The sequence below is a fragment of the Ambystoma mexicanum genome, chromosome 6q (assembly GCF_040938575.1).
Source record: "Ambystoma mexicanum isolate Mex_15411 chromosome 6q, UKY_AmexF1_1, whole genome shotgun sequence".
NCBI classification, from domain to species: Eukaryota; Metazoa; Chordata; class Amphibia; order Caudata; family Ambystomatidae; genus Ambystoma; species Ambystoma mexicanum.
This window is the reverse complement of record NC_090937.1, coordinates 180,662,692-180,690,214: the sequence shown is the minus strand read 5'-3', so window position 1 is coordinate 180,690,214 and position 27,523 is coordinate 180,662,692. Positions and strand designations below refer to the sequence as shown.

The following is a 27,523-nucleotide window of genomic DNA, read 5'->3' as shown; positions in this document are numbered from 1 at the left end:
TAATATCCTTATACGCGGATGATACGCTGCTATACGTCCGTGAGCCAGAGAAGAACATTGCACCCATCTTGGCGGAGTTACAGGAGTTTGCAGTGTACGCTGGGTACACTGTAAACAATGCCAAATCTGAAATATTCCCACTTACACCAAGAACCAAGTGCCCAGACACGATATGCTGACTCAAGTGGTCTGAACAAAATATCAGATATTTGGGGATACTTGTTTCCAGGGATAGACTTACACTATATTCAGACAATCATGAGAGCGCACTACAATCATTAAACACTACACTACAGATGTGGGGCGCCTTCCAATCTCGCTATATGGCAGAGTCGCAATTCTTAAAATGATAATCTTACCCAAGTTATTGTATTTTTTTGTGAACGTCCCAATATGGCCGGGACGGCCCTTCTTCGCCAGGCTCCGATCTATGGTTGTAACTTTTCTGTGGAATGGGAAAACAGAAAGGATAGGGTGGGAAAAAATGACTGAATCATACTCCTCGGGTGGCATTGCGGCACCAGACTTTGAGCTGCACTACTATGTTGCCCAAGCACAATTTGCGAAATATTGGTATGGTGATTCCAATGGTCCGCCCCACACATGGATAGAGGAATACACCACACACCCCACAAACATACAGTCTGTAATTTTTGATCCACAATACAAAGATACATGTGAGAATAACCCAGTGAGCTGCACGGTCAGGGCATGGGAAGCTATATACAAAAGACTGGGTTATAGGGAGTTTCCAATCCCAGAGGTATACCTATGGAATTACCCGGGCATAACCCCCAACACATGATAACAACTTTCAGGAATCCTGGGACCCAAATAGAGAAATGAAACTGGGAGACATGTTTATCAACGGGAAATTTGTAGTAAAGTGACTTGTTGAGGGTACTGGGCGGGGGACCACTTAAGATACTTCAATACTACCGCACGAGATCAGCTTTTCAAAAGCGGTGGCCGCTCTTCCCGGATGAGCCCCCCACACATCCATGTACACAGTTGGTTATGGTTGAGGAAGGCCTGGGAATCTCTAAACTATATGTAGCAATGCAGGTCCATACCCCCACAGTAAACCAGGTCAAAGACAAGTGGGAAAGAGATCTACAGATCCCCATTGATGAAAGGATATGGGATAGGTACTGCTCGCTCACTAAAAATGTATAATTGAATGCTGGCCTACGCCTAATTCAATTTAAGATTCTAAACAGACTGCATTACACACCGGCTAAAATAGCTAAATTTACAGCAGACAGCTCGGACAAATGCCCCAAATGCAGGGCTCTGCAGGCGGGTGCATTGCACATGTATCCGGTGGTGGCGGATTCTGGAGGGATGTGGCAGTGATGTAGGAAGAGATTACACAGGTTCCCTCTGAACTGACCCCTCAAAAATACCTGTTTGGGGACACCAGCAAGTGCTCTGAAAAAATTAGGAGATTGTTCAACATCTCATGCACGGTGGCCAAGAAATGCATCTTACAAACATTGAAAAGCGCCGGCCCACAGAGCATGAATAATTTTCTTCGGGTATTAACATACATTAATGAATCAGAAGAACAATTTGTCCTGACCAAGCCTGTTACAAGTAGGCCCAAAGAAATATGGGGCCCCTTCAGAATGTATTTATGCGACATGGTTTCTGATGACGAGTCTCTGTAATCTTTAATATATTAATGATCTATATGACCTATCATTGTAGAATATGTTTAATGTGATGTGGTAAACAAAGAGTAAACAAAAAAAATGAAAATATAATGCCCCTCTTTATCTACCATTGTTTTTTTTAACCTTGATCACTTGTCCATCCTGAATTGCTATTAGTCCCCCGCCCTTTTCTCCCCCGCGTTAGCTTGATATAATTGGGAAAGTCTGACTTCTTGATATGTGTCTCCTGGTACATTAGTATGTCCAGTTTGCTCCCCCTCACCAGGTGTTCCACTTTTTCCTTTTAATGGGTGTATTTAGACCCCTTACATTATATGTCAGCAATTTTAATGACACCATTTACTTTCCATCCCCTCTATTCTCTTCCGTGTCCAGGACTTTGATTCTACTGATGGAGTTGTACCTCTTCTACGTTTATTTTGATTTGGCCAGCTAGTCTCGCTTTCTGCAGGATCTGTTCCTTCTGCCCATAAGATGTGATTGCTGCCAGAACATCCCTCGGTTGTGTCCCTGGCCTCCATGTTTTTCGTGGGCCTACTCAAAGCACCCGGTCTATCTGGACCCCTTCTTCCACTTCATCAGCTAAGATTTCTGAGAATAGTTGCTGAGTGGTTACTTTGAGGTCTTAAAAATTTGTCAGAACTGGTAGAAGATAAGTTCTTATATTGGACCTTCTCCAGCAATTTTCCAGGTCCTCACTTTATATCTCGATGTTGTGCATTAGGTACGCCAGATGTTCTAGGGCCTCGTCTACTTTTTGCGTGCCTTCCTCCCTGTTCTGGACAGTCCTTTCCAGTGTATCGGTTTTTCCTCTAGTTTTGCGATGTCCACCCTTATTTCCTGTACTGATTGTCTCTTTTCCATTTTCAAAGTCTTTTGTGTTAGGAAGGAGACCATGAACTGTTCCTGGAATTCTTTGAGCCAGCTCTTCACGTCTTTCTTGGTCATGGCCATCGCTCTCTCTCCCCCTGCTTCTTGATTCGTGAGGTTTGCTTCTTGCTACCTCCACTCGAGGTCATTGTTGAGTCCCCGCCCAACGTTTGATTGATGCTCGCCGTCTGTTTTGTTTGTGGGGTAGACCGCGGCTGCTTTCCCTTTTGTCTTTGACATGTGGCTGTTGGTTTTCGTTGCGGAGCAGGCCTGTTCTTAACCTTGCCTCTTGCGGTTGTGTAAGTAGTGGATCTCCGACCTCTGCACTTTTGATGACCTCCACTAGATCTTTTCCCTTTTCTTGCAGTTCCCTGCCCCATCCCAACCCCTGGGGTTCCCGCTCCTCTTATTGGTTTTAGCCTTGTCTCCTTCTTCACCCACCCCCGCCACCCCCTTCGTTCTCTCCCTGGGCCTGGAATGGCCCTGTGGTTCTTCTGCACGGTGCCTTGTTTGTAGCTGTGTATGGGCCTTTGTTCTCCCTTCAGGCCTGCCTTGACTGCGCGTTCTCTGTGCTTTTTCCCTACTAATATGGGGGGAAGAGGGTGTCGATCGCATGTGTTTGCCCTGGAGATCCCTCCCCTGGTGTCAGGATCCACTGGGGGACCCCTAGATGTCAGCCGGTGGGCACTTGACCATATCGTCTAGCTAAGGAATTCCTCCCCACAGTACAACTCCATAAAGTACAAATGGACTGTTTGGGAGGAGGATTGCCTGAAAGATAGTGTAATCGCCCCGGTTAGACAGCTGGCTGCAAGGAAAGACACAGTGTCAGAAATCACACAGGTCACACTGAGACATGAATCAAAACTAGAGACAATGTAACTCACGTGTGTGCGTGTCTTTGAATCGGTCTAAGGACTCAACAATAAGCGGGGCATGGTCCTGTAGACAAATATACTATAAATGTAGGAGAATGTAGTGGTAAGTAGGACAAGACAATCAAAATTCCTAACGGTCTTACCCAAGAAGTTCCGATAGATGGTGAATGCGGGATCCGAGGTGAAGAGACAAAGTTCCCCCACAGAAGACAACGTAGTGAAGGAATCACAATGAGGTCCAAAGTCCACCTAACACCGCCGGCACGAGGACGCCTGGATGTGCAATTGCAGTCACTAGTTCAGGCACGTTGGAGATCCATAAAATGTTCAATCACTATGAAATCTGAGGAGGGAAAAAGGAAGGTAGGACGTGGTTAATTTCCTGAAGCGTGAGACTTCCAAATGCGGCAAGGCAAGGTGAAAGAATTCCAAACAACATCAGAACAAAATGTATGACAAGGCAATTCCAAGACGGCGTTCCGAGTCCAGCAACGTTCCAAACAAACCAGGATACAAAACGTCAGGCAGGCAGTTCCAAGAAGTGTTCCGAGGTCGAGGCAACATATCAACGTGGCAGCATGACAAGAGATTAGCAAGTGAAATCCAAATGGCAGGAATGGGTCAAAACCAAGAAAATCCGAAAAACAATGCAGTAAGTGGTTGCTTGATGAAAAACGAAATTCAGAAGCAAAGTTCCTGGCGTCAGGTGGTGCTTTTAAAACGGTCACCTGACACGCAGAGTGCAGCAGTACGTCACGCGTTGTGCCAAGTGGAACGTTTGTGTATTGGCCGCCATCGTTTCCATGGCAACCCCCAACGCTGTCGGAACGAGCGAGGAGGAGCCAGGAATCGGTGCGCAGAATGCTGTAATGGATGTACGTTACGGAGAGCCAGCGCTGATGGTCGGGACAATGAGGAGCAGTCAGGTAGCTGGGTAATGTTAAAAGGCACTGATGGCAAGCGCAGAGAGCGCCGCAATGATTTCACCCCTGCATCCCCTTCTTCTGGGCTCAGACCCTTCTCAAATGTTTGCCTCCCTTTTTTTTCGGGTTCACTACAGCTTTTTCTCAAAATTCTCACCCATGGATCCGCCTCTTGCGGGTTCATATCCCTTTCGAATAGCAGCCTTCCTCTGTTGGGTTTGCTACGGCTCTCATTTATACACTTTCTCCTTTCGCATTAAAAAATCTTTGGGTGGCGGCTTTTCACCCTTGGATCCCCCTCTTCCGGGCTCAGACCCTTCTTGAATGTTAGCCTCCCTCTGTCAGGTACACTATGGCTGTGATATTCAAAACAATTACCACAAGTCTTAATGTCTTTTTAAACAGTTCACTGCGGACATCCCTCTGTCGGGTTCACTCTTGCCAACTCTTGCCAGTCTCACAGTTCGTTCTCTTTTCTCACTGTGCAGATTCATCTCCCTTAGCTTCCCAATTACGTGCAGGTGAAAGAATTTCAACTGTACAGGGGGTTTTGCTAGACCCCTGTATGACCACTTTTACCTTTTCCTTCCGGCTCTCCTAGGGCCCTCTGGTAACAGTAGTTTCAACAGACGTGGGATCAACCAGAGTCTCTCAAATGAGCACCCACATGATGCCAGACCCCTCTAAAGAACTGTAAACATTATGGGAAAACCAGCTGCAAACTTTCCTTAATTTGCCATTTGCAACTTTCGTTCAACACAGTTCAGTTTCTTATCGGTTCTCCCCTCGACTCACCGGCTGTGATGAACCACTTGGCTTTTCTGGTCTCTGGGGTCACGGCCGGTACCACGGTAGCAAGCGTCTCTCCCTGTTTTGTTTATCAGTGTGGGCGTGCTCTGTGTACCGTTGACATCTGCTGCAGCATACGCTGGCTATTGTTTGCGGTCTTATGATTCCTTCCACGGAGGCCTCGCAGGTCTGGGTCGGAAAGGGCAAGGTCGCTTCTCCGCTTGCCGGCCTTTAGGTACTCGCTGCCTTTCTCTTCCTCTTGAACTGCTGTGCTTGGATAGCTGTTTCGTCGTGCCGTCTGCCTTGTTCGTAGTGTGCTCTCGTGCTGCACCTTTTATCCCTGTGGGGAAGGGAAAGGGCGGTCAGGTGTGTGTGGTTCTGGTGAATTGCCTGACTCTGCTTGACCCTTGTGTTGGAACATGTTAGGTAAACGGCTTTAGTGTTAGTCCGTTGTCTTTCATGGTGTAAGAAAGTGTTTGTGTCAGAAAAGGGGGAGAGGGAGGTAGAGTGCCTGAGTAACTTACGTGGCAAGCTGGGGAAAAGGTGTTAGAAGAAGGGTGATACCGCATCTCACCCATTGGTGTCCTGCTTTCACTCCCTGAGGACCCCTCATCCAGGTGATCCTCCCTCACTGGTCCACCCCCAGGAACTGGATCCAATAGCGGCCACCTGGATGACAGATCCCCTGAGACTAGTAAGTGAGACACCTCCAGGTGTCTCACATAAGTGTGAAACCTAATGAGGAGAAGACCAGTGGAAAGGGAGTCATTGCTCCTGGTTGTAAGAAATTGTGTCATAACTTCCAGGAGAAGGGAGTCATTCTCCTGGTAACGCGGACAGGGAGGAAGGTTCAATAAGCCTGGGGAAGGGAGTCATTCTCCCAGGCTAATTTGAGACTGAGACTGAACACCAGGGTAAGGGAGGCATTCTCATGGCTTATGAAGTAACTATTATTTTGGAACTTTATTACCTGGGGAAGGGAGTCATTCCGCCAGGTTATCTGAAACTGAACGCAAGGAGAAGGGAGGCATTCTCCTGGATCACCAAGAAAACATTGCGTGGAACTTTGACCAAAACCCAGAACAGCAGTGTTGCTTTATTCCTTAGTTTATAGCGTAAGGGCCCGAAGTAGGGTTTTCTTGACACAGGAGGGTGGACACTTTTACTTTAACAGACGACATGACAGTCGCCTTAGACCTTTAGTTGAGACAGGGAAACCCCTCTTAGGAATGGGGAAAGATAGGTCTTCTCTTGCTTTATTTACTAATAAAAGTCTATAGTCCCAAACATGCCACCTTTGTGTCAGAGTCCTTCTGCTGGACGCTAACAGACGATTAAATGACACTGTACCAAATTATGTTCAGCAAACATGTCCATCTTGAGAAATGAGGAGTGGACAAAAAGTCTAGGTTTAAATAAGATAAAAGCAGAACATTGTTTTCCAATATTTGACATGCATTGATTTCTTTCAACTGCTCAAACCAATTGGAAAGCATGCAAGGATGAGTATTTTTGTTCCAACTTTCAAACACATGTTCAAATAAAACACTTACCAAATCTGTAAATAGAAACTCTGTTGAACGCATCAAGAAGGGCAAAATCACCACTCTTTTTGGGCTCAGGATGGAACGTGATCTGGTTCACGGCATGTGGGAGTTTGACTTGGAAGGTGCACATTGGAGGAGGAACAACGGACCTCTGAAAGGCTGTCACCAAAACTTTGTCTTCAAGAGTGAAAGAGAGCAAGAAAAAAGTAAGAGAAATCAACTGGATGAGCAGCCAAGAAGTTAGAGGAGAAATGCAAATGTGACATCCACAAAGACAGCCGGTTTACGCAGTAGATCACAAATCATAGCTACACTTAAAAGGTCTACTACTCTACGATAGCCATGCTGAAGTATGTCCCACCAACTGTGCATTATGAATGTAATGCTCTTGATTTTGCATTTGTATAAAATATGCATGCTCAATGTTACAGTTTAAAAACACAAATTATAAACTTATTCACTGGTTGCTTCTGGTTAGTCACTTCTAATCTCATTTGGCTCAGATAGGTTTTCAGGGCAGCGTCCCACTAATAGCTGGCAGTGTCCCACAACCCCAATCCGGTTCTCGGGCAGCAGTCACTAATTCACTGACATAGTCAAACACGTGGGCCTCATTAGGAGTATGGCGGTGTGGGAAGAAAGTGGTGGGAATGGGATTACCGCCACTTTTCCTGCTCTGCCATACTACGAGTTTGGCTCAGGATTGGGGTATTTATCTCCAGCATCATGCTGCAGGTAAATCCTCCCACTCCCCACCCACAAATTGTAATAGGTAAGGTAGAGGTCCGAGGATGTGAACCATTAAGGGGTGTTTCTTAGAGTGTCTTCCTTAGACCAAGCACTCGACTGGGAAAAGATCCTGAGTCAGGATCGGTCTCTTCATTCAATTCAATTGTAATTGACACCAGCTCTTTCTTAACACTCTTGATCTCCTGCTCCGTGACCAGGTGGCATCTCTCCCCCTCCCACTCAAACACCAACACAAACGGGTAACCCCATCTGTATTTTGCTCCCTCCTCTTAGAGCCATCTGGTAAGTGGCCCGCATCTCTTGCGTCTCAATAGTGTGTGGGCCAACAGGTCTTGAAAGATGGCCACCCTGGTGTCTCCATACTCAATGTCCCCCATACGTCACACCTTCTGAAGGATTCTCGCCTTGTCACTGTAGTAGTGCAGTCGTGCCATGACCGAGCGCAGCCCCATGCTCTCCTGATCCCTGATCCCCCCCCCCCCCACCACCACCCAGCACTGTGCACTCTGTCCAGGGTCACTTGCGCGCCTTCTTTGGAGCCCAGGACCATCCCTATTATTGCTTGGATCTTCTACTCAAGGCTCATGGGAGTGTTAGGGAGAATTCTCTGTATAGGCTAATTTCCCAAACCTAGTGAGTCCCCCAGCAGCTTTGCTGGATTTTTGGGGTTTCATTTTTTCTCCTGCTAAGAGTGAGACCCTTTTTCTCCCACTCTTAGGCATGATTTGAGAATGTCCTTTGACTTTGTAATGTGTTTTATGGGCTATGGGGTCTTTTACTCCATAGGGCTTCATGTGTTTTTGGTAAGTGTGTTACACAGCACCCTCAGAGCAGTAACACAGGGGTGTCATAGTGACTCCCAAACATAGACTCCATACCCTGGGACTGACTACTGTCTCCCAGGGCATGTAAAGTCACCATTGACTTTACTAGTCTTAAATTGAGAACAAAACCAGTACAAACCATCATATTGTGGAAGTACTGGTAGGGGTAATTCGATTGCCCCTGGGTCTGTTTTTCAAGGGGGCAATGTCCAGTCCCCCCTTGTCGAGTTTCTGGCTGGTGGCAGTGGTTACCACGCAAAATATCCCACCAGAATATTTCCTATGGGATTTTCCCGTTCATTTTAAACGCACCACTTTTTTGGTGCAATGTTAAAGATACCACTGGTTTATTTATTTAATATTTAATTCCCCGGTTGGGTCTTTTTGCCAGGACTCGGTTTTAAAATGGCTTTTGTGTTCGCCTCTGTAACTCCAACCCAAGTCGAGCCCTTTGTTCCACTTTTGGCGGGCTTCTGCACAGAAGCTTCCAAAAGTGGTGCCACTCTGTCTGGGTCTACAGGATGTGTGGGAGTGTCACGCCACTTTTTGGGAGACCGGGGTCCGTTGCACCCGCTCCCTCTCCCATCTCCTGGCGGATCTACCCGCGCTTTCGCGCTTGGGCGTTCGCCGGGGGGAGAGGTGCTGGGGCCGGTGCTAGAGGGCTGCGGCGCATGCGCGGGAAACCACTGTCTCGGTTCTGCGCATGCGCCGTAGATTGGGCTCCGCTCTGGAAGGGCTTGCCTTCCAAGCCTCATTCTGGGTCCGCCGGCGCTCGGAAACGAAACGGCTTGCGTTTCAGGCTTCGCGAGTGCCGGCGGCCCATAAGAGGAGCCGCGAGCAGTTGCAATTCGCGTCTCAACGCGGTTGCTTCGGTCGTGTCGCTCGCTCCAGCCATTTGTGGTTCCTGCTTCCCTGTGCCTGGCCTTGCCTTGCACCAACCTGCTCTTTGTTCTCCCTGCCTTGTGGGTTCCCTGCCTGCCTGGTCCCAGTCTCCTACTACCTGCCTGGGCCCTCCTTGCTCCTGTCTGTTTTTGAGCCTCCCTGGGTCCGGTTTCCAGTTTTCCCTGCTTTTCCCTGGGGACTCCCGCTTTCTTTCCTGGGCTTCTCCCTGGGCCAGCTTCTCCTCTTGCTTCCAGGGGGGCCCTCGTTCACTGTTTTGGGACATACCTTAGGGATCCCTACTCTTGGTGGTCTCCCCTCCCGATCTGGTTCCCTCTTCCTGTTTGGTCCTTCCTGGTGCCTCATCCTTTGGACCTACTGTACCTCGAGCAGATCCGTCATCCCTGACCAGCTACGTGAATCTGCTGGAGCTTGTCTTCCCGTGGACTGGAGGCCTTTCCTTGTATTCATCTGAGACGTATCCCGGACTATCTCGCTTCTTCACTGGATCACGTACCTCTGGAAAAGACTCTTTTGGACTTCACCAGTATCCAGTAACCTTCCATCAGACTGTGGCCTCTCCTGCCTGTGCTTGCACAGTCCCTTCGTCACGTTAATCAGGAGAGTGTCTTCCGTGACGCTGGGAGTTGGTCCATTCACCACCCTGTGTCATTAGGGTGGTGGAGAGGCTGGTTTCCCGAGTCACATGCTCGTCAATTCACTGGATGCAGCCTGGCGATCCCAACTAGAACCACAGTCAAGAAAACAGGTACTCGGTTCTCACGCACTTCTCTGCTTGACAGATTGAGACGCCAGCCTTCAGACCCAGAGATGGAGGATTCGCAAGAGATGCGGAACGAATTACAAGCACTCAGGGCGGAGATGACCGCCTTACGCCAGGAAAATCAGACTCTACGCCAAATGATAACCCAAGGGGCGATGAGTACCTCGCAGGTTGAAGGATCAGTGGCACATACAACACCAATCAAGTTCGATGGAGATCCACGTCGAGTGGCTGAATTTTGTAACCACTGTAGAATCCATTTTCTTTTCAGGTCGACACACTTCAACAACGATAAAGCCAAGATTGGCTACATCCTGGTGAATCTAACCGGGAATGCTCTGGCCTGGGCGACCCCGTTTGTAGTAACAAACAGTTCGATTCTGAATGACTTTGCAGCCTTTGAAAAAGCATTCCTTGAGGTTTTTCAGACGCCAAACCTGGCCTCCGCTGCGCAGAATCAACTTATGGATTTAAAACAGGGGAGTGTCGACTTAATAACATACATCAGTCGCTTCCGCCTATTGGCAACTGATTCCAAATGGCCTGAAATCACACAAAAGACTCTGTTCTGCTGTGGGCTTAGAGAGGAGTACAAGGATGAGCTACTCCACATTCCTGAACCAGAGTCTCTACAACATCTAATTGATCAGGTGCTCCGAATTGATCAGAGACTGGCAGAACGAAAAGCCGAGAGACGTAGGCTCGAAAGAAGCTCTCCCAGAACTACCAGTTTACCAGCCGGATCGTTTGGTTCTACCGAGTCTGGGCCAGAGCCAATGCAGTTGGGTGCCATGAGGGGTCCGTTATCTGAGGAAGAGAGGAGACGGAGAAGAACACTTCGGTTATGTCTTTATTGTGGAGCTGCCGGGCATTATCTGGGTACGTGCCCCTTACGACCCCAGAAGAAGAAAGCGGGAAACTAGAGGACCTGTCACTTATTGGGAAGGCAGTGACAGGTCCCATTTCCTCCTCAGACCTTTCCCCGTTTTGCACAGAACTTTATCCCATGAAACCCGCAGTGTTACAGACTTTGAAGATTCAGATCAAGTTGCCTGACAGAACCCTGGAAGTGTCTGGTCTGTTGGATACCGGGGCTTCCGGCAATTACATTGATGAGACTTTTGCTTTTGTAAACCGGATTCCAATCTTGCCCAGACCCACTGCTCTGCCCGTGGAAGTCATCGACGGAACTCCTTTTTCTTCTGGACCCGTCCGCCAATGTACAGTGGGTCTACATCTTCAGATTGCCGACCATTTTGAAGACCTCGCTTTGGATGTCATCAAGTCTCCTACCTACAAGGTGGTTTTGGGGTTACCCTGGCTGCAACATCATAATCCGGCAATTGACTGGAGGACGCACACTTTGACCTTCTCCTCCGCAGTCTGTGCCCAGAAGTGCGGTTTGTCCGCTCCGATCCGAGCTTCTTCGACCCCTTTGGAATCAATTGGCAAAGGGCTCAGTGTGTGTTCTACCTCTCAAGTTCCACTGCAATATGTTGATTTTGGACAAGTGTTTTCTGAACCAGGCGATATACCTCTACCACCACATCGCTCGTTTGATTGTTCAATCGAGTTGTTACCGGACAGCGTGATTCCCCATGGGAAACTGTACGCCTTGACACGGGACGAGAGACAAGTGCTTCAAGACTACTTGTCGGATTGCCTACAGAAAGGATACATAGTCCCGTCCAAGTCGCCCGCAGGGTTTCCCCTGTTTTTTGTGAAGAAGAAAGAGGGCACTTTGAGACCTTGTGTGGACTATCGACAACTAAACGACATAACTATCAAAGACCGGTACCCACTTCCATTGATTCACAGTATCCTGGAAACTCTACACACCGCCCGGATCTTTACCAAACTGGACTTACGTGGAGCCTATCATCTTGTGCGCATCAAAAGTGGAGACGAATGGAAAACGGCGTTTAAGACACCTTTTGGGCATTTCGAGTATAGAGTCATGCCATTCGGTTTATGTAACGCCTCAGCTATCTTTCAACGGTTCATGGACAACATCTTTGGTGATCTTATTGGCTTATCAGTTTGGGTATATCTGGACGATATCCTGATTTTTTCCAGTACCATCGAAGAACATGTAGGACATGTACGCGAGGTCCTTCGCCGTCTGTCTCTCAATCATTTATTCGCTAAGGAGGAGAAATGCTGTTTTCACCAGTCCAGTATTGAATTCCTGGGGTTTGTGATCAATCAGGATGGGGTTGAGATGGATCCCAAGAAGGTTCGAGCAATACAGGAGTGGAAACAACCCGATGACATAAAATCTTTACAACGCTTCTTGGGATTCGCTAATTTCTATAGGCGCTTTATTCCACGGTTTTCTCAAATCTCAGTGCCCCTTACCAGGTTGACCAGCAGTAAGATCATTTTCAAGTGGGATTTCCTTGCGTCTCAAGCATTCGACACCTTGAAGTCGGCCTTCATGGCCGCCCCGATCCTGCGTCACCCACAGGATGACTTACCTTATATCGTGGAAGCAGACGCTTCGAATTTTGCAGTTGGGGCGGTTCTCCTGCAAAGTGATCCGGTTACATATGTTGAACATCCAGTGGCCTACTTCTCACGCAAGTTGAATCCCAGTGAAAGAAATTATGCGGTCATCGAAAAGGAGTTGTTGGCCATCAAAACTGCATTTGAGGAATGGAGGCATCACCTACTTGGAGCCCGTTTTTCGGTAGAGGTTCGTACCGATCATCGTAACCTGCAGTACCTGCGCTCCATGCAATGTCGAACGCCCCGTCAGGCTAGGTGGGCCTTTTTTTCTCACCATTCGTGTTTCATGTCACCTATGTTCCTGGAGCCTCCAACTTGAAGGCGGATGCCCTCTCCCGATCATTGGAAAGAGTGGAAGAAACGTCCAGTTCGGATAAGCCGCTGATTTCCCCTCACCATTTCCTGTTGACGTTGTCACCTCATCTACAGTCAATTGCTGATGCCACCCGGATGGATCCTGAAAAACCGGCCCTTCTTCGGCAAATGTCGGTATCTGAGCATGACGGGCTCCTGTTTTGCCGGAAGAGGCTTTACATCCCCAAGGGTACGATTCGAGACGGCATTTTGCATGGGTTTCATGATTCACCACTTGGAGGTCATCGAGGGGTGGAAGCCACACGAGAGCTGATATCCCAACAGTTTTGGTGGCCTGGTTGGGCTACCGACGTCCAGAAATACATTGAGAGTTGTCCCGTCTGTGCCCAATGTAAGGTTTCTAGAAGACGACCTTTGGGACTGCTAGTACCCACAGAATTAGCACCATACCCTTGGCATACCATAGCTACGGATTTTGTGGTTGATCTACCTCCTTCTAATGGGTTTACGTGTATAATGGTCGTGGTGGATAGCTTCACTAAATATGCTCATTTCATCCCGTTTCACAGGATCCCTATAGCTACGCAGATGGCTTCAGCTTTTTTCCATGAGATCTATCGCCTACATGGTCTTCCTGAAAAGATTATCTCGGATCGTGGTTCTCAATTTCTCGCTGCTTTCTGGAACAAGGTGTGTGGTCATCTGGGAATTCGTAAAGCTTTAAGCTCTGGCTATCACCCGCAGACCAACGGGCTCACCGAAAGGACAAATCAGACTCTGGAGGAGTATCTCCGTTGTTTTGCTAACGCAACTCAGTCCAACTGGAAGTCTTACTTGGATCTTGCAGAAGTATCCTACAACAATACTGTCCATGCTTCTATTGGAGTTAGTCCGTTCTTCTGCTCAGCGGGTCAACATCCCAAGTTGGTGCCATTTCATCCTGTGCCCACTAGTACAGTTCCATCTGCTGATGTCCTGGTCTCAACCATTCAACGACAACAGGAATTGGCTTGCAGGATCCTGAAGGAAGCCAAGGAGCGGATGAAGGCCCAGGCTGACAGGAAGAGGAGTGTGGAACCAGACTTTCGGGTTGGGGATAGGGTTTGGTTGTCGTCCAAGAACCTGCCACTTCGCAATTTACCGGTCAAATTAGCTCCTCGGTATTTTGGTCCGTTCAAAATCACCAAACGGTTGTCTTCTGTGGCCTTTCGTCTTCAGCTACCTCCCTCTTGGCACATACACCCTGTTTTCCATGTTTCCCTATTGAAACCCTATGTAGCCGATCCCTATGGCCGATCCTGCCCTCGCCCAGCCTCTGTCCTTGTGCAAGGGGTCCCTGAATTTGAGGTTCAGGAGATTTGCGATGGCCGCTACCGCAGGGGGGTGCTTCATTTTTTGGTTGATTGGAAGGGGTACCCGGCTTGTGATCGTACTTGGGAACCACGTCGGCATGTGCATGCTCCCCGTTTGGTTCGCGAGTTCTATGATCGATTTCCCTGGAAGCCTGGGGCTCCGGGTCTTTCTGGGAGGGGGCATAGTGTCACGCCACTTTTTGGGAGACCGGGGTCCGTTGCACCCGCTCCCTCTCCCATCTCCTGGCGGATCTACCCGCGCTTTCGCGCTTGGGCGTTCGCCGGGGGAGAGGTGCTGGGGCCGGTGCTAGAGGGCTGAGGCGCATGCGCGGGAAACCACTGTCTCGGTTCCGCGCATGCGCCGTAGATTGGGCCTCCGCTCTGGGAAGGGCTTGCCTTCCAAGCCTCATTCTGGGTCCGCCGGCGCTCGGAAACGAAACGGCTTGCGTTTCAGGCCTCGCGAGTGCCGGCGGCCCATAAGAGGAGCCACGAGCAGTTGCAATGCGCGTCTCAACGTGGTTGCTTCGGTCATGTTGCTAGCTCCAGCCACTTGTGGTTCCTGCTTCCCTGTGCCTGGCCTTGCCTTGCACCAACCTGCTCTTTGTTCTCCCTGCCTTGTGGGTTCCCTGCCTGCCTGGTCCCAGTCTCCTACTACTTGCCTGGGCCCTCCTTGCTCCTGTCTGTTTTTGAGCCTCCCTGGGTCCGGTTTCCAGTTTTCCCTGCTTTTCCCTGGGGACTCCCGCTTTCTTTCCTGGGCTTCTCCCTGGATCTTTCTGGGCCAGCTTCTCCTCTTGCTTCCTGGGGGCCCTCGTTCACTGTTTTGGGACATACCTTAGGGATCCCTACTCTTGGTGGTCTCCCCTCCCGATCTGGTTCCCTCTTCCTGTTTGGTCCTGCCTGGTGCCTCATCCTTTGGACCTACTGTACCTCGAGCAGATCCGTCATCCCTGACCAGCTACGTGAATCTGCTGGAGCTTGTCTTCCCGTGGACTGGGGGCCTTTCCTTGTATTCATCTGAGAAGTATCCCGGACTATCTCGCTTCTTCACTGGATCACGTACCTCTGGAAAAGACTCTTTTGGACTTCACCAGTATCCAGTAACCTTCCATCAGACTGTGGCCTCTCCTGCCTGTGCTTGCGCTGTCCCTTCGTCACGTTAATCAGGAGAGTGTCTTCCGTGACGCTGGGAGTTGGTCCATTCACCACCCTGTGTCATTAGGGGGGTGGAGAGGCTGGTTCCCCGAGTCACATGCTCGTCAATTCACTGGATGCAGCCTGGCGGTCCCAACTAGAACCACAGTCAAGAAAACAGGTACTCAGTTCTCACGCACTTCTCTGCTTGACAGGGAGGGGGGAATAGGCACCCTGGACTGAGTTGCCTTGGCAACTCAAGTCGCACTCTTGTGTGATTGGCCCAGTGGTGAGCTGCCCGGCTCACCACTTAGCATGTTTGATTGACAGCTAGGCTGGCGAATGGGGGTTTTGCTGCATAATAACAGGGCTTTGGGGACTGGAACTTCAGAAGTCGGCACAGGACCTAAAGAATCAGAAGAGGGGAGAGGCTGAGCCATCTACGACGACGACACCACCGGTGGAGTCCTGCTGTACGAAACTCACCACTTTCCCGGGACCAACCAGTTCGCCTTTTTCGCCTTCCTGGACCGTCTCATGGTCGAATCGCCCGTGCCAAGCACCCCGGCGGCCGGATAGCCACGCTTCACCACTACCGCGAATAAAAGGGTAGTACCTTTTAACCGGGAAACTCCGCGGCTGGTTTCTTCCCTGGCCTTGCAACGACCTCCAGCTTTCCTCCACGTCGAGATCTTCTCTTCCCCTGGACGAGGCACCGACTTGCACCCACTGCCAGGAACAACTGCCCCCGCTGGAGCTTTCTCACCATTTTAGGTACTGTGTCCCGCCTCGTCTCCCTTGCAACAGACCGTTCAAGGTGTCCCGTAAATCCTTGACACTCTATCCTGGGGTGACCTCGGACCCGTTAACATTACCTTTCTATCTTGATCCGACCTCTTTTAGACTTTCCTGCAAAGACTTTTAGTGCATTTCCACTGTGTGATCTTGGGCACATTCCGCCTTGCTCTCTCCAAGAGTGGGCCTGGCCTATGAACGTTTTGCTCTACAGTAGACCCTGCCTTTCTTGACTTGCTGTGGTTCTTTAAAAGTGTTGGTATTGTGTGTTTTCCCATTTCTGCCTTTTCTCTCCCTTTTTAAATAATTATTGGAGTGCCATCTAGGGTTACACGCTCACCTCTGTTTAGCTAAATAAGTGGTGTACTAACCTAGACTTGTCAAATAATTAATTAGGGAGGTGTATATATTTCTAGTGACTGTGTTTGAACTTGCTTGACATATTAGTGCCAGTGTATTTTTACAAGTGTGTTTTTAAATAAATAATTATATACTTTTATACCAAAGCTCTGGTCAGTGTTTGCTTGTGCTACTGTATTTTTAGCCCTATTGTGTATACTCTATATACTGCCTAACTCTTCTTGAGAGAAGTCTGACTGCTCAGCCACAGCTACCAGGTAAATCTGGGTGGTGCAGACTGCTACCAACTGGGTTCACTTCTAACACCTGTAGTCTTACACTTTTTGCAGTGGTCCCTAAGGGAACTGCACAGGTTTCTGCCTAACAGAGGGGCAGGCTGGGAGGGCGATGTGGAATACGTTGGAGGAACATCCAGTCGAAAGAACGTTACCAGTTGGTAAGTAACTTGTTCTTCGAATGGATTGTGTCCTCCAACGTATTCAACATCTTTGACAGACTCCCAAAGCAGTACCAGAGAATGGAGGAGGGAGAAGAATTTAGAATACCCAATCAGATGCCAGAATAAAGTACTGCTTTACCAAAGGCCATATCCTGACCATGAAGCATATCCAGGGAGTAATGTTTGACAAAGGAGTGGATAAAAGCCCACATCGCTGTATCACCAATATTCCTAATAGGAACTCCCTGCTGAACCCCTGTGGAAGTAGCCACGGCCCTAGTGCAGTGAGCGCGCAACCCCTCAGGAGGGTCCTTGCCCGCCAACCTGTAACATTCAGTAATGGTGAGGATAATCCACCTGGACAAGGGCTGTTTGTTTGTTTTTTTTGTTTATTTTATTTATATGGCGCTCCAAACCCAGAGGTAGAAGGGCGCTTAAGAATTTGGTTACAGGGTTGAGAAGTATCTTTGTGTTGCATACTTCGTACAGGTTTATAATATATACATATAGATACAGTGGTCAATAAACAGAACATATGCAGTGCGTACAATATACAATTTTCAGAATAAATACAGTGTCTAAGCCAGTATCCGCACGGGTCTAGAATTAGTAGTGTTATTCTTTGTTTAGCAGCCAGCTGATGACCTGCTTCCTAAAGATCTGGAAGGATTCGACAGTTTTGATGCTCAGCGGTAGGGAGTTCCAGAGTTGGGGGGCAAGCACTGTGAAGCTTACCCCTCCAGCTCTTTTTAGGTGGAACCTGGGCACTAGTAGGCAAAGAGTGTTGGAGGATCTAGTGAATCTGGTGGCAGGTTTCAGGGTGAGTTTATTAGCTAGATAAGGTGGTGCTAGATGATTGAGGGCTTTGTACGTGAGGCAGAGAGTTTTTAGATCAATTTTTTGGCGTACGGATAGCCATTTGCAGGCTTTCCTGGTAGCAGAGATATGCTCTTGTCTGGGAATGTTGAGGGCTGCGCTCAAGGCGTTATTTTGTATTACCTGCAGTTTGTTGAGTACGGACTGATTAGCGCCTAGGTACAGGCTGTTACAGTAATCCAGTTTGGATTGTATTAGGGCCCTGGCAAGGGTGAGGCAGCTGTTGGGTGATAGGAAGGGTCTGCTGGCCCTAATGAGCTTGCCGGTATAGGCAGCGGCTGAGGCGGTCATATTAATGTGTTTGCTAAGGTTGGTGTTGGCATCTAGATAGAAGCCAAGGGTTTTTACGCTTTTGGCTATGGGAATGGAATGACCATCGATGGTGATGTTGTTATAGCTAGGGTCAGGTTTGGTTAGAGTTTGGGGGAGCCGACGATTAGGAGCTCTGTCTTCTCATCATTCACGCAGAGACCATGGGAGGCCATCCATGCCTGAATGATGGAGAATATTTTTTGATCCGGGCGGAGTCTTCTTGGTAATTACCAGAGATAGTGAGGAGTATCTGGGTGTCATCTGCGTAGTTTGTGTAGGTGACACCCAGATGGTCCAGTTGGTCAAATAGAGGCTTTGTAAATATGTTGTACAAAGTGGGGGATACGCAGGAACCTTGTGGGACCCCGCATGTGATGGGGATGGGGTCTGCTGCAGCTGTAGTGGAAAAGACTTGTATGGTTCTGTTTGCCAGGAAGGATTGTATCCATGTGATGGCAGGGGGGGAGAAGTGGGCTGCGGTGGCCAGGTGATTACAGAGGACCTCATGGCTGACCAGGTCAAAGGCAGCTGAGAGGTCTAGGAGGAGTAAGATTGCGGCATTGCCTTTGTCTTTAATTTCATCAATCTGGCTTTTGAGATCAACAAGGGCGGTTTCAGTCCCGTGTTGAGGTCTGAAGCCAGATTGACGTATTCCTAGCAGTTGGTTGGATTCTAGGTATTCCTGAATTTGGATGTAGGCGACTCTGTCCAAGATTTTCAGTAGGAAGGGGACTGTGGTGATGGGCCTGTAGTTTGTGGGTATGGCCGGGTCGAGGGATTGTTTTTTCAGGAGAGGGAGAACCCATGATTGTTTTAAGTTGCTGGGGATAGAGCTATTGGTGAAGGATAGGTTGATGAGTTTGGTGATGAAGGGGGAGAGCTCTCTGGCTGCATCTTTTATGATCTGAGCCGGGCAGCTGTCTCTTTTACAGTTAGAGGGTTTCAGGGAGGTGATGATTTTTTGAACTTCCGGGATGGTGACTTTTTTGAACGAAAAGCCTGCGCTAGTGTTGTTAGGTGTGGGTAGGCTAAGGTTGGTGACATTATTGTTGAAGAGTTGTTGCCGTTTGTTTTCGATTTTAGTTTGGAGTCCTAGAATTTTATTGTTGAGGGCGTTCTGGATGTTGGTGCACCAGGATTTGTCTTTCAGGCAGGTTTCCGGGGGCGAGATAGGGTTTTCTAGTTCCTTCAGAATTTTGAATAATTCTTTAGTGGAGGATCCTGCCTGAGTGATCCTGGTGTTGTATGTATCTTTTTTGGTCCTGATTATCTCGTTTTTGTAAAGTGAGGATAAGTTAGTGAGGTTGGATTTGTTTTCCGCAGTGGGGTTGGTCTTCCAGGTGTGGTGAGCCTTGACTTTCTCTTTCCTGAGTAGTTTGAGCTCAGGGGTGTACCACGAGTTCAGATGAGCTTTGGGTTTAGCTTTGCGTATTTTCAAGGGGGCAACGGTGTCCATTGCTCTGGCCATGGAATCATTGAAGGTGTCGATCAGCAGGTTTAAGTCAGCGTTAGCTGGGAGAGCGTTGAGGGTCGGTAAAACCAGAGGTAGTAGGGCTTCAGCAGTGATGTTGCGTTTATTCCTGGTGGGGCATGCTGGTGCCATGGGGTGCTGATTGGGCAGTACCTGATTGGTGTTAACCTCGAGGGGGATCATGTGGTGATCGGTCCATGCCAGAGGTTGGGGGTCTTTGCAAGTTGTGTTGCAATTGTGGGTTGCTACCCAATCAAGGGTTCTGCCTTTTTGGTGGGTGGGGAGTACAATGAGTTGAGTGAGACCATGATTAGTTAGGACATTGGCTAGGGATGCAGCATGTGCATCGTTTGGGTCTTGGTAGCCGAGGTTGAAGTCTCCAAGGATCATGATTTGTGCTGTTGGTTTGGAGATTTCAGTGATGAGAGATGTGATGTCTTCTTCGAAGGTCCCAGGGGGACCCGGGGGTCTATATATGAGGTGGATGGTGATCGTGGCTGTGGGGGAGGTTTGTAGTTTGGTTGTGAGTAGCTCGCAGGATGTGAATGCGACTGTGTCGGTTGGTCTAAGGCCTAGGGCGGATTTGGAAATGATCGCTACGCCTCCACCTCTGGCGTTAGGTCTGTCTGCTCTGGAGATAGTGTATTTGTCTGGGATGGCTAGCGATAAATAGGGTCCGGACGCCTCATGAAGCCAAGTTTCTGTTAAGGCTAAGAAGTCCAGGTCATTGGTAAGGATGATGTCTGCAATTTCAGTGGGGTGGGCAGCCAGGGATCTGACGTTGAGTAGTGCGCCTTTTAGTGGGGGAGGAGTGGGCTTGTTTGGTGCAATGTGCTTTGTATTAGTTTTGGTGTAAGGTCTGGAGTTAGGTTTAGAATTTGTGGTGGGGAGCCTGGAGCCTAATCTGTCATTGCGGGCTGTGATGTTCGGAATCAGGGAGAGGGGGGTTAGCCCGGGCGGCTTAAAGCGGGTGGGAGGTTTGGTGGTCGTTTTGGTTTGGTTAGACTTAGCAATGGGACTGTGGTGGCTGTTGGTGGGCAGGCCATGGATGACGGGGATGTGGATGTGAGAGGGTGGTGGTAAGTGGAGGGGAAAGGGGGTGTGGAGGGTAGGAACGGAGTGGGGCAAGGGATGGGGTGGTGTCTGGGGCACCCTAGTTTAGCCAGGCCGTCCTGGTGGGCTATGTATCTATTATTGCTACAAGGTACATTGTCCTGTATTAAGCAGAAAGGGAACATGGTTAGGGCGAGCCAGAGGATCATGGTCTGAGAATATCGGTGGAGTCTAGTGGCGATGGTGGGGCGCAGGCCAGACTAAGATAGATGGTGGCTGGTTAGAGTCGGGTAGAATCGGTAGGGTACAGCTGTGCACTATGGTATCTAGATTGGATACAACTGGTTGAGAGGTTGGAGCATAGGGCACCTAGATGTGACAATTCCTGACATTGACTAGAATGCATGCATCAGAGGGACTGTTAGCGACCATAGGGTCCGACACAATTCTAGTGGTCTGTGTGTATCTGCATTGCATCACAGTATGGTTTGAGAGAGGTGTGCAGCCGTGAGCAGTGTGTGCGGAGGATTAGTACTGAGTACAATGTCATATAATGGTTGGGCAGCTGCAGTGACTAAAGCAGTGACCGTAAGGCACAACATAGTCTAAGTGTGGTCTACTGGTGACCATAGGGCACGACACAGTCTAAGTGTGGTCTACTGGTGACCATAGGGCACAACACAGTCTAAATGTGGTCTACTGGTGACCATAGGGCACAACACAGTCTAAATGTGGTCTACTAGTGACCATAGGGCACAACACAGTCTAAATGTGGTCTACTAGTGACCATAGGGCACAACACAGTCTAAATGTGGTCTACTAGTGACCATAAAGCACAACACAGACAAATGAGGTCAGTCAGCATTCATGAACCAAACAGGTATTAGGCTCTATAGATAGACCAGCACTTGCCACCGGAGTGAACTGGCGAGTGCAGAGGGAGGCAGCAAAAAGGAAAGGGTGTAGAAGATTGAGTGATATGTTTTGCGTTTTAGCAACCAAGGCCAGGTAGGCCGCGATCTATGGCTAGAACGCCTAAGATCAGAGTCTCTGTGGGACGCTATAGCACTTAAGACAGTGCTGTTGTCAGGACTGTGTTGTGCGAGCTGGATGACCATCCACTAATACACTGGCACAATGGGCATAGAGTGTTGGGTATACTAGAGTGCTGGTTTACTCACATGGCCAGGTGGGTATATGGATCCTGAAAGCATTGGCTCATCAGTGACGCTTCGTTAGTCGGTAAAGCACATAACGGAGGGCCAGGATAGTTCTGCAGACGGGGTAGCGAGTGTTCCGGAGCCTTCACTTGCCAGAACTAAGGGGCAGTATCTGTGGCCCACGCCCACAGTGCTCCGAACAGGCGCAGGAACAGGCCTTTGTGTGGTAACAGCTAGTCCCAATCAGTGTCCAGCGTACCCCACAAAGAGTGTTGTCCACTCTGACCCTGCACATCCTAGAAATATAAAAGCTCAAAGCTCCCCTAGTGTCCAACCTATAGAGTCACTCCTTTTCCTTACCAGGATACTTTCTGGCTTACATTTTGTATCTTATTTATCTGTATAGCGCACCAGGCCCAGGGGCATCCGGGCACATCTCTTAGATTACAGACATGGTACATAATACAGAGCAGAATCAGGTTACAGTACAATCGACAAGGACACTTGGGAAATTATACAGGTTATACAAGTTATATACATATTAGCAATCAGGTGATAATTATTTACAGTTAGCGTCAGTGTTGGTCAGAGTCAAGGCAGGTCTTGGCCAGATAGCCAGGCTTTGGCTTTGCGCTTAAAGGCCAGGAAGCAGGGTTCTGCTCTGAGAGGATTAGGTAAGGAGTTCCACAGTTTCGCTGCCAGGACTGGGAAGCTACACCCACCAGATCTCTGCAGATTAAAGCGTGGTATGGAAATGCAGTTGGTTTGGTCACTTCTTAGTGGTCTTTTGGTAGTATGTATAGTGAATCTGCTGGCCAGATAGCCAGGTGCTTGGTTGGTAAGGCTTTTATGTGTTAGCGCTAGCGCTTTAAGTGATACTCTTTGGGATACTGAGAGCCAACGGATACTCCGTCTGGTGTCAGTGATGTGAAGGTTCCTGGGGATGTTGAGTGCCACTCTGATAGCGTTATTTTGGATGACTTGTAACTTATTGATGTTGCATTGGTTGGTGCCAAGATAGAGGGCGTTACAGTAGTCATAACCAGTGTCCGGGCTAGGGTGGTGCAGTTGGTTGGTGATAGGAATGGTCGACAAGCTGTAATGAGCTTGCATGTATATGCTGCAGCAGATGATACTGCGTTAGTTTGTCTGGTCAAGGAGAGGGTGGAATCGATATAAATGCCAAGTGTTTTAGTATCCTTAGCAAGCTTGATAGTATTACCATCAATGACGAAAGATTTAAAGGCCTGGTCTAGTTTGCTAAGTCTTTGGTGCAAGTCTAGGATGAGAAGCTCAGTCTTTTCGTCATTCAAATAGAGTTCATGTTGCGCCATCCAGGCTTGAATGACTTGATAGATAGAGTTGATGGCTATAGTATCGGTTTGGTGGTTGCCTGTAATGGGGATGAGTATCTGGGTGTCATCCGCATAATTGGTGTAGGTGACACCCAGATAGTCCAAGATATCAAAGAGTGGCTTCGTAAACACATTGTAGAGTGTCGGAGAGACACATGATCCTTGTGGTACCCCGCAGGTGACTGGCGAAGGATCACAAGTGGCAGACGGAGAAAAAACCCTCATGGATCTGTTTTCTAAGAAAGAAGTGATCCAGGTTGTTGCTTTATTCGAAAAGTGGGCAGCTGTTTTAAGGTGATGGCAGAGGATTTGATGATTTACTAGGTCGAAAGCCGCAGATAGATCTAAGAGGAGTAGAAGGGCCAGTTTACCCTTGTCTTTGAGGTCTTCAATCTGTGTTTTAAGATCTATAAGGGCGGTTTCCGTACCATGGCGAGGGCGGAATCCGGATTGCCTCAGTCCCAGGAGATTGTTGGTCTCCAAATAATCTAGAATCTGCAGGTAGGCAGCACGATCAAGAATTTTTAGCAAGAAGGGGACCGTGGTTATGGGTCAGTAGTTAGTGGGTATGTTGGCGTCCAGTGTGTGTTTTTTAAGGAGTGGGATGACCCACGCATCCTTCAGGTTGTCGGGTACAGTCCCAGAGCTGAATGAGGAATTTATGAGCATGGTAATGAAGGGCGCTAGTTGATGTGAGGCCGCCTTGATAATGGCAGCAGGACAGGGGTCCCCCTAGCAATTAGTGGGTTTAAGGTTGTTGATGATCTGTTCATCTTCGATGATGGAAAGAGGTGAGAAGCTAAAGGGTTTGGAGCAGTCACGGTTGGTGTTATTGCTGACCTGCGGGATTAAGGGTTGCAGGCCGATTTGCAGAGTGTTCTTTTTTTCATTAATTTCGGTTTGGAGTGTGGCAATTTTGCCAAGGAGTGAATTTTGAATATTGGTACAACATGTGCCGTCTTTGGTACAGGTGTCCGGGGGAGTGGCAGGGGATTCCAGTTCCTTTAGTATTCTAAATAATTCTTTGGTGTTTGATTTAGCTAGTTCAATGCGCTTGTTGTACGTATCTTTTTTGGCCTGAAGTATAGCTTCTTTATAATTCAGGGTGGCTAACGCTACGCTGGCTTTATTGGTTTCTGTTGGATTGCTTTTCCAACGTGCTTCAAGGATCCGTTTTTCCTTGCGTAGAATTCTCAACTGTGGTGTGAACCAGGTGTTGAGGTGGGCCCATGGTTTAGGTTTTCTTGGTTTGATGGGGGCAATGAGGTCTAGCGTTTTCAGCATGGTCTGGTTAAACGTGTCTACCAGGGCTGTTGGATCGGAGCAAGAGGCTGAGTGTTGATTGAGAGCTGGAAGGATGAGGGGGAGTAGTTTAGCGCAGGTTATGTTGCGCTTGTTTCTTGTGGAAGTTGCGGGTGCGATGTCAGGCGTAGTATGGAGAATTTTGGCTGGGATACTGAAGGTGATTAGGTGGTGGTCAGTCCATGTACATAGTTGGTTCGATTCAACATTAATGTCACAGTTTAGATTGGCTAACCAGTCGAGGGTCCTGCCCTTTGAATGTGTAGGCATGTTGATCCATTGTGTGAAGCCCAGATTGAGGAGCAAGTTGTTGATGTCGTGGGCTGAGGCGTCATTGGGGTCTTGGAAGCCTAGATTGAAGTCGCCTATTATGATGATTTGGTCTTGGTATTGTCAGCAAGGATGTAGGATAGGTTGTCAGCAAACGTGGATAAAGGGCCCGGGGGCCTGTAGATAAGGTGGAGTGTAATGGTTTGATTCGGGGATAGCGAGGGTCCTGATGCGTCGTGGAGCCATGTTTCAGTAATGGCCATGAGGTCAAGGTTGAGGGTTGTGATGAGGTCAGCTATATCGAGTGTGTGTGCTGTGAGTGATCTGGCATTGATCAGAGCAGCTTTGAGAGATGTTTTGGGGACGTGCGATATGGTGCTCTCATCTAGATTTGAATCCACTGAGGGTATGGCTGGGGGGGGGGTGTTGTCACATGATGCGGTAGGTTGGTATGCTTGTTGATGTTTGTAGGGCGGTGGGAGACATGCTGGAGTCTAGATCCGAGTCTGAGATTCCTCAGGGGTACTGTGCACGGTTGGTTGCGCGTTGGTTTGGCGGCAAGGTGTTGGAGCCAGAGGGCAGGGGAGTTGAGATAGGGATTGGTAGAGTGTGTTGCAGTGGCTGAGGGCCGAATAAGGTGTTGGTGCTGGATGATGGGTGGAGAGTTGCACAGGTAATTTTCATGAGAGGTGTAAGGCATGTTGAGTGGGAGCTGTGGTGTGCAGAGAGGCAGACGATGAGAGTGTGGGCAGGTAAGTGGTAAGGCTATTGGTGAGGTATTGCAATTTAGTGAGTAAGCTCCTAACAAAGCTAGTAGCTTGAGGGCGAGGCACAGTGCGCTGTAAGCAGTGGTGGTGGTAATGCATAGGCCTTGCATAGTGTCAGAACTAGTAAGTATATCACGGGGTATTGCAATGTGTGAGGTTAAAGTAAAGCAGTAAGAGGCTTACAGAATATTAAGCTGAGCACTACCATAGGACATGAGGAAAGCAGTTAAGCAATCAAGCGAGTCACACGTGGTTTTGCGGGCATCCGGGCAGTACAGATACAAAACAATAATCAATCGATGAGTAAAGCAATAGCGCATGTGGTTGTTGCGTTACAAGGATAGACAAAGGTAGTACACCACGTACTCTATGTATTGAGAACTGCAATAAGAGGCACACATGAAGACTAGACAGGGGGTGCGTGTATATCAATATTGCGGGCAGCAGGAGGCTGGAGGTAATAAACAGGGAATGTGCACAATAGCAAGAAATGCAAAGATGCTATCTGGTATTGACTGAATGGAACGAATAGTCTATGCCTATGGTGAGAGAGTGCCTTAATGTAGCGGGGCAGGCGACCGCGTCTGCGATGTAAATCGAAGTTGGCGTAATCGGGATGAATCCTTCAGCGAGGTCCACCACGTTAGCTGTGGGGGGACAAAACGGGCATAGTTTATGGGCGAACGGCGAGGAAGGCTGCTGACAGGCTGATGACAGGACTCAGCCTTTGATTTCAGTGCCTTTGAGTTCCGGGCCAGCTAAACGCCTGCCGGTGCTGGATAGGTTGCCTTGAGGAGGACTCCAGCCAATAATAGAGCAGCTGAGTGAGGCAGTGTAGGAAAAGTAGCTGCAGAAAATGAAAATGAAACTCAGACACTACCTTAGGTAGAAAGGATGGACGCACCCTCAGTACAACCCTATCCTTGTGAAACACAGTAAAGGGTGACTGAGTGAATTGCAGGCACTTTCATCTCTCTGCGAGCAGATGTAACTGCAACCAAGAAAACAGTCTTGAAAGACAACAGTCTCAAAGGACAAGAGTGAAGAGGTTCAAACGGAGCACCTATCAGGAATTTTAAGACCAAATTCAGATCCAAACTGGCACCTGAAACGGGGACGGCGGGAACACATTCGTGAGCCCTTTTAGAAATTGGGAAATCAAAGGAATCTTAAAATAAGAACATTCTTCAGACGAGCGCTTGAAAATAGACAGCGCCGCCAGGCAACCTTAAATTATACCCACTTGAAGACCCCTGTGGGCCAAAGAAAGCAAGAAAGAAAGAACCATTGGAATGGAACACTGAAAAGGATAGACATTGTGTCCTCTGCACCAGTCCCAAAGCTTCCGGATTTGGTTGCTGGAGGCCTTGCTGAAAGCAACACCATCACGTCATCCAGGAGGTCCCAATTCTTATATCTCAACCTTTCAGAAACCAAGCGTGAAGGTTGAGAGTCTTGACCTCTGGATGGAGAACCCGAACACCCATCTCGCGCAAGAGAAGAGCCTCTCGGTGGGGAAGACGGCGTAGAGGGTAGATGGACATTTCTAGAAGGTCCGGGTACCATGCTGCTCTCCTGGCCCAATCCGGAGCAATGAGGATCATGTGGGATCCGAACCTCCACAACCTCCTTAGCACCTGAGGAATGACGGGGACCGGAGGAAATGCGTACAGAAGTGGGAGTGACCAATCCACGATGAATGCGTCCCCTAAGGCTCCTCTCGGAGGAAATTCCCTTGAGCAGAATCTTTCGCACTTCCGTTTGGCACTGGTCGCGAACAGATCCATTTGTGGGGTTCCCCAAAGGGCGAAGATCTCCAGAAGGACTTCCTGAGCCAACTCCCACTCGTGAGAGATCATGCTCTGCCTGCTCAGAGTGTCTGCCACCGCATTCTCCTCTCCAGCCAGATGTACTACCGAGAGTGATATTCCTTGCTGGATTGGCCAGAACCAGAGCTGCATTGCCTCTCTGCACAATGGGAGTGACACTAACCCCCCTTTCTTGTTGAGGTAATGCATGGCCACTGTGTTGTCAGTCATGATCAGGACACTCTTCCACCACACAGATGGCAGAAAAGCCTTCAGGGCCAGCCTGATGGCCCTCAGCTCCAACAGGTTGACGTGGAGTTTGGACCCCG

The 27,523-nt window shown here is 48.8% G+C and overlaps 1 protein-coding gene across 3 annotated transcripts in view; it reads right to left on the bottom strand.

Moving 5' to 3' along the window:
* The window catches only part of ELP1 (elongator acetyltransferase complex subunit 1), a 2,667,893-nt gene that overhangs the window by 1,835,675 nt on the left and 804,695 nt on the right, over window positions 1-27,523 (bottom strand). For all 3 annotated transcript variants that reach the window (XM_069630608.1, XM_069630606.1, XM_069630607.1), the window contains exon 12: window positions 6,690-6,860. In XM_069630608.1, coding sequence (XP_069486709.1) covers window positions 6,690-6,860 — 171 coding nt within the window. The remainder of the gene's footprint in view (window positions 1-6,689; window positions 6,861-27,523) is intronic.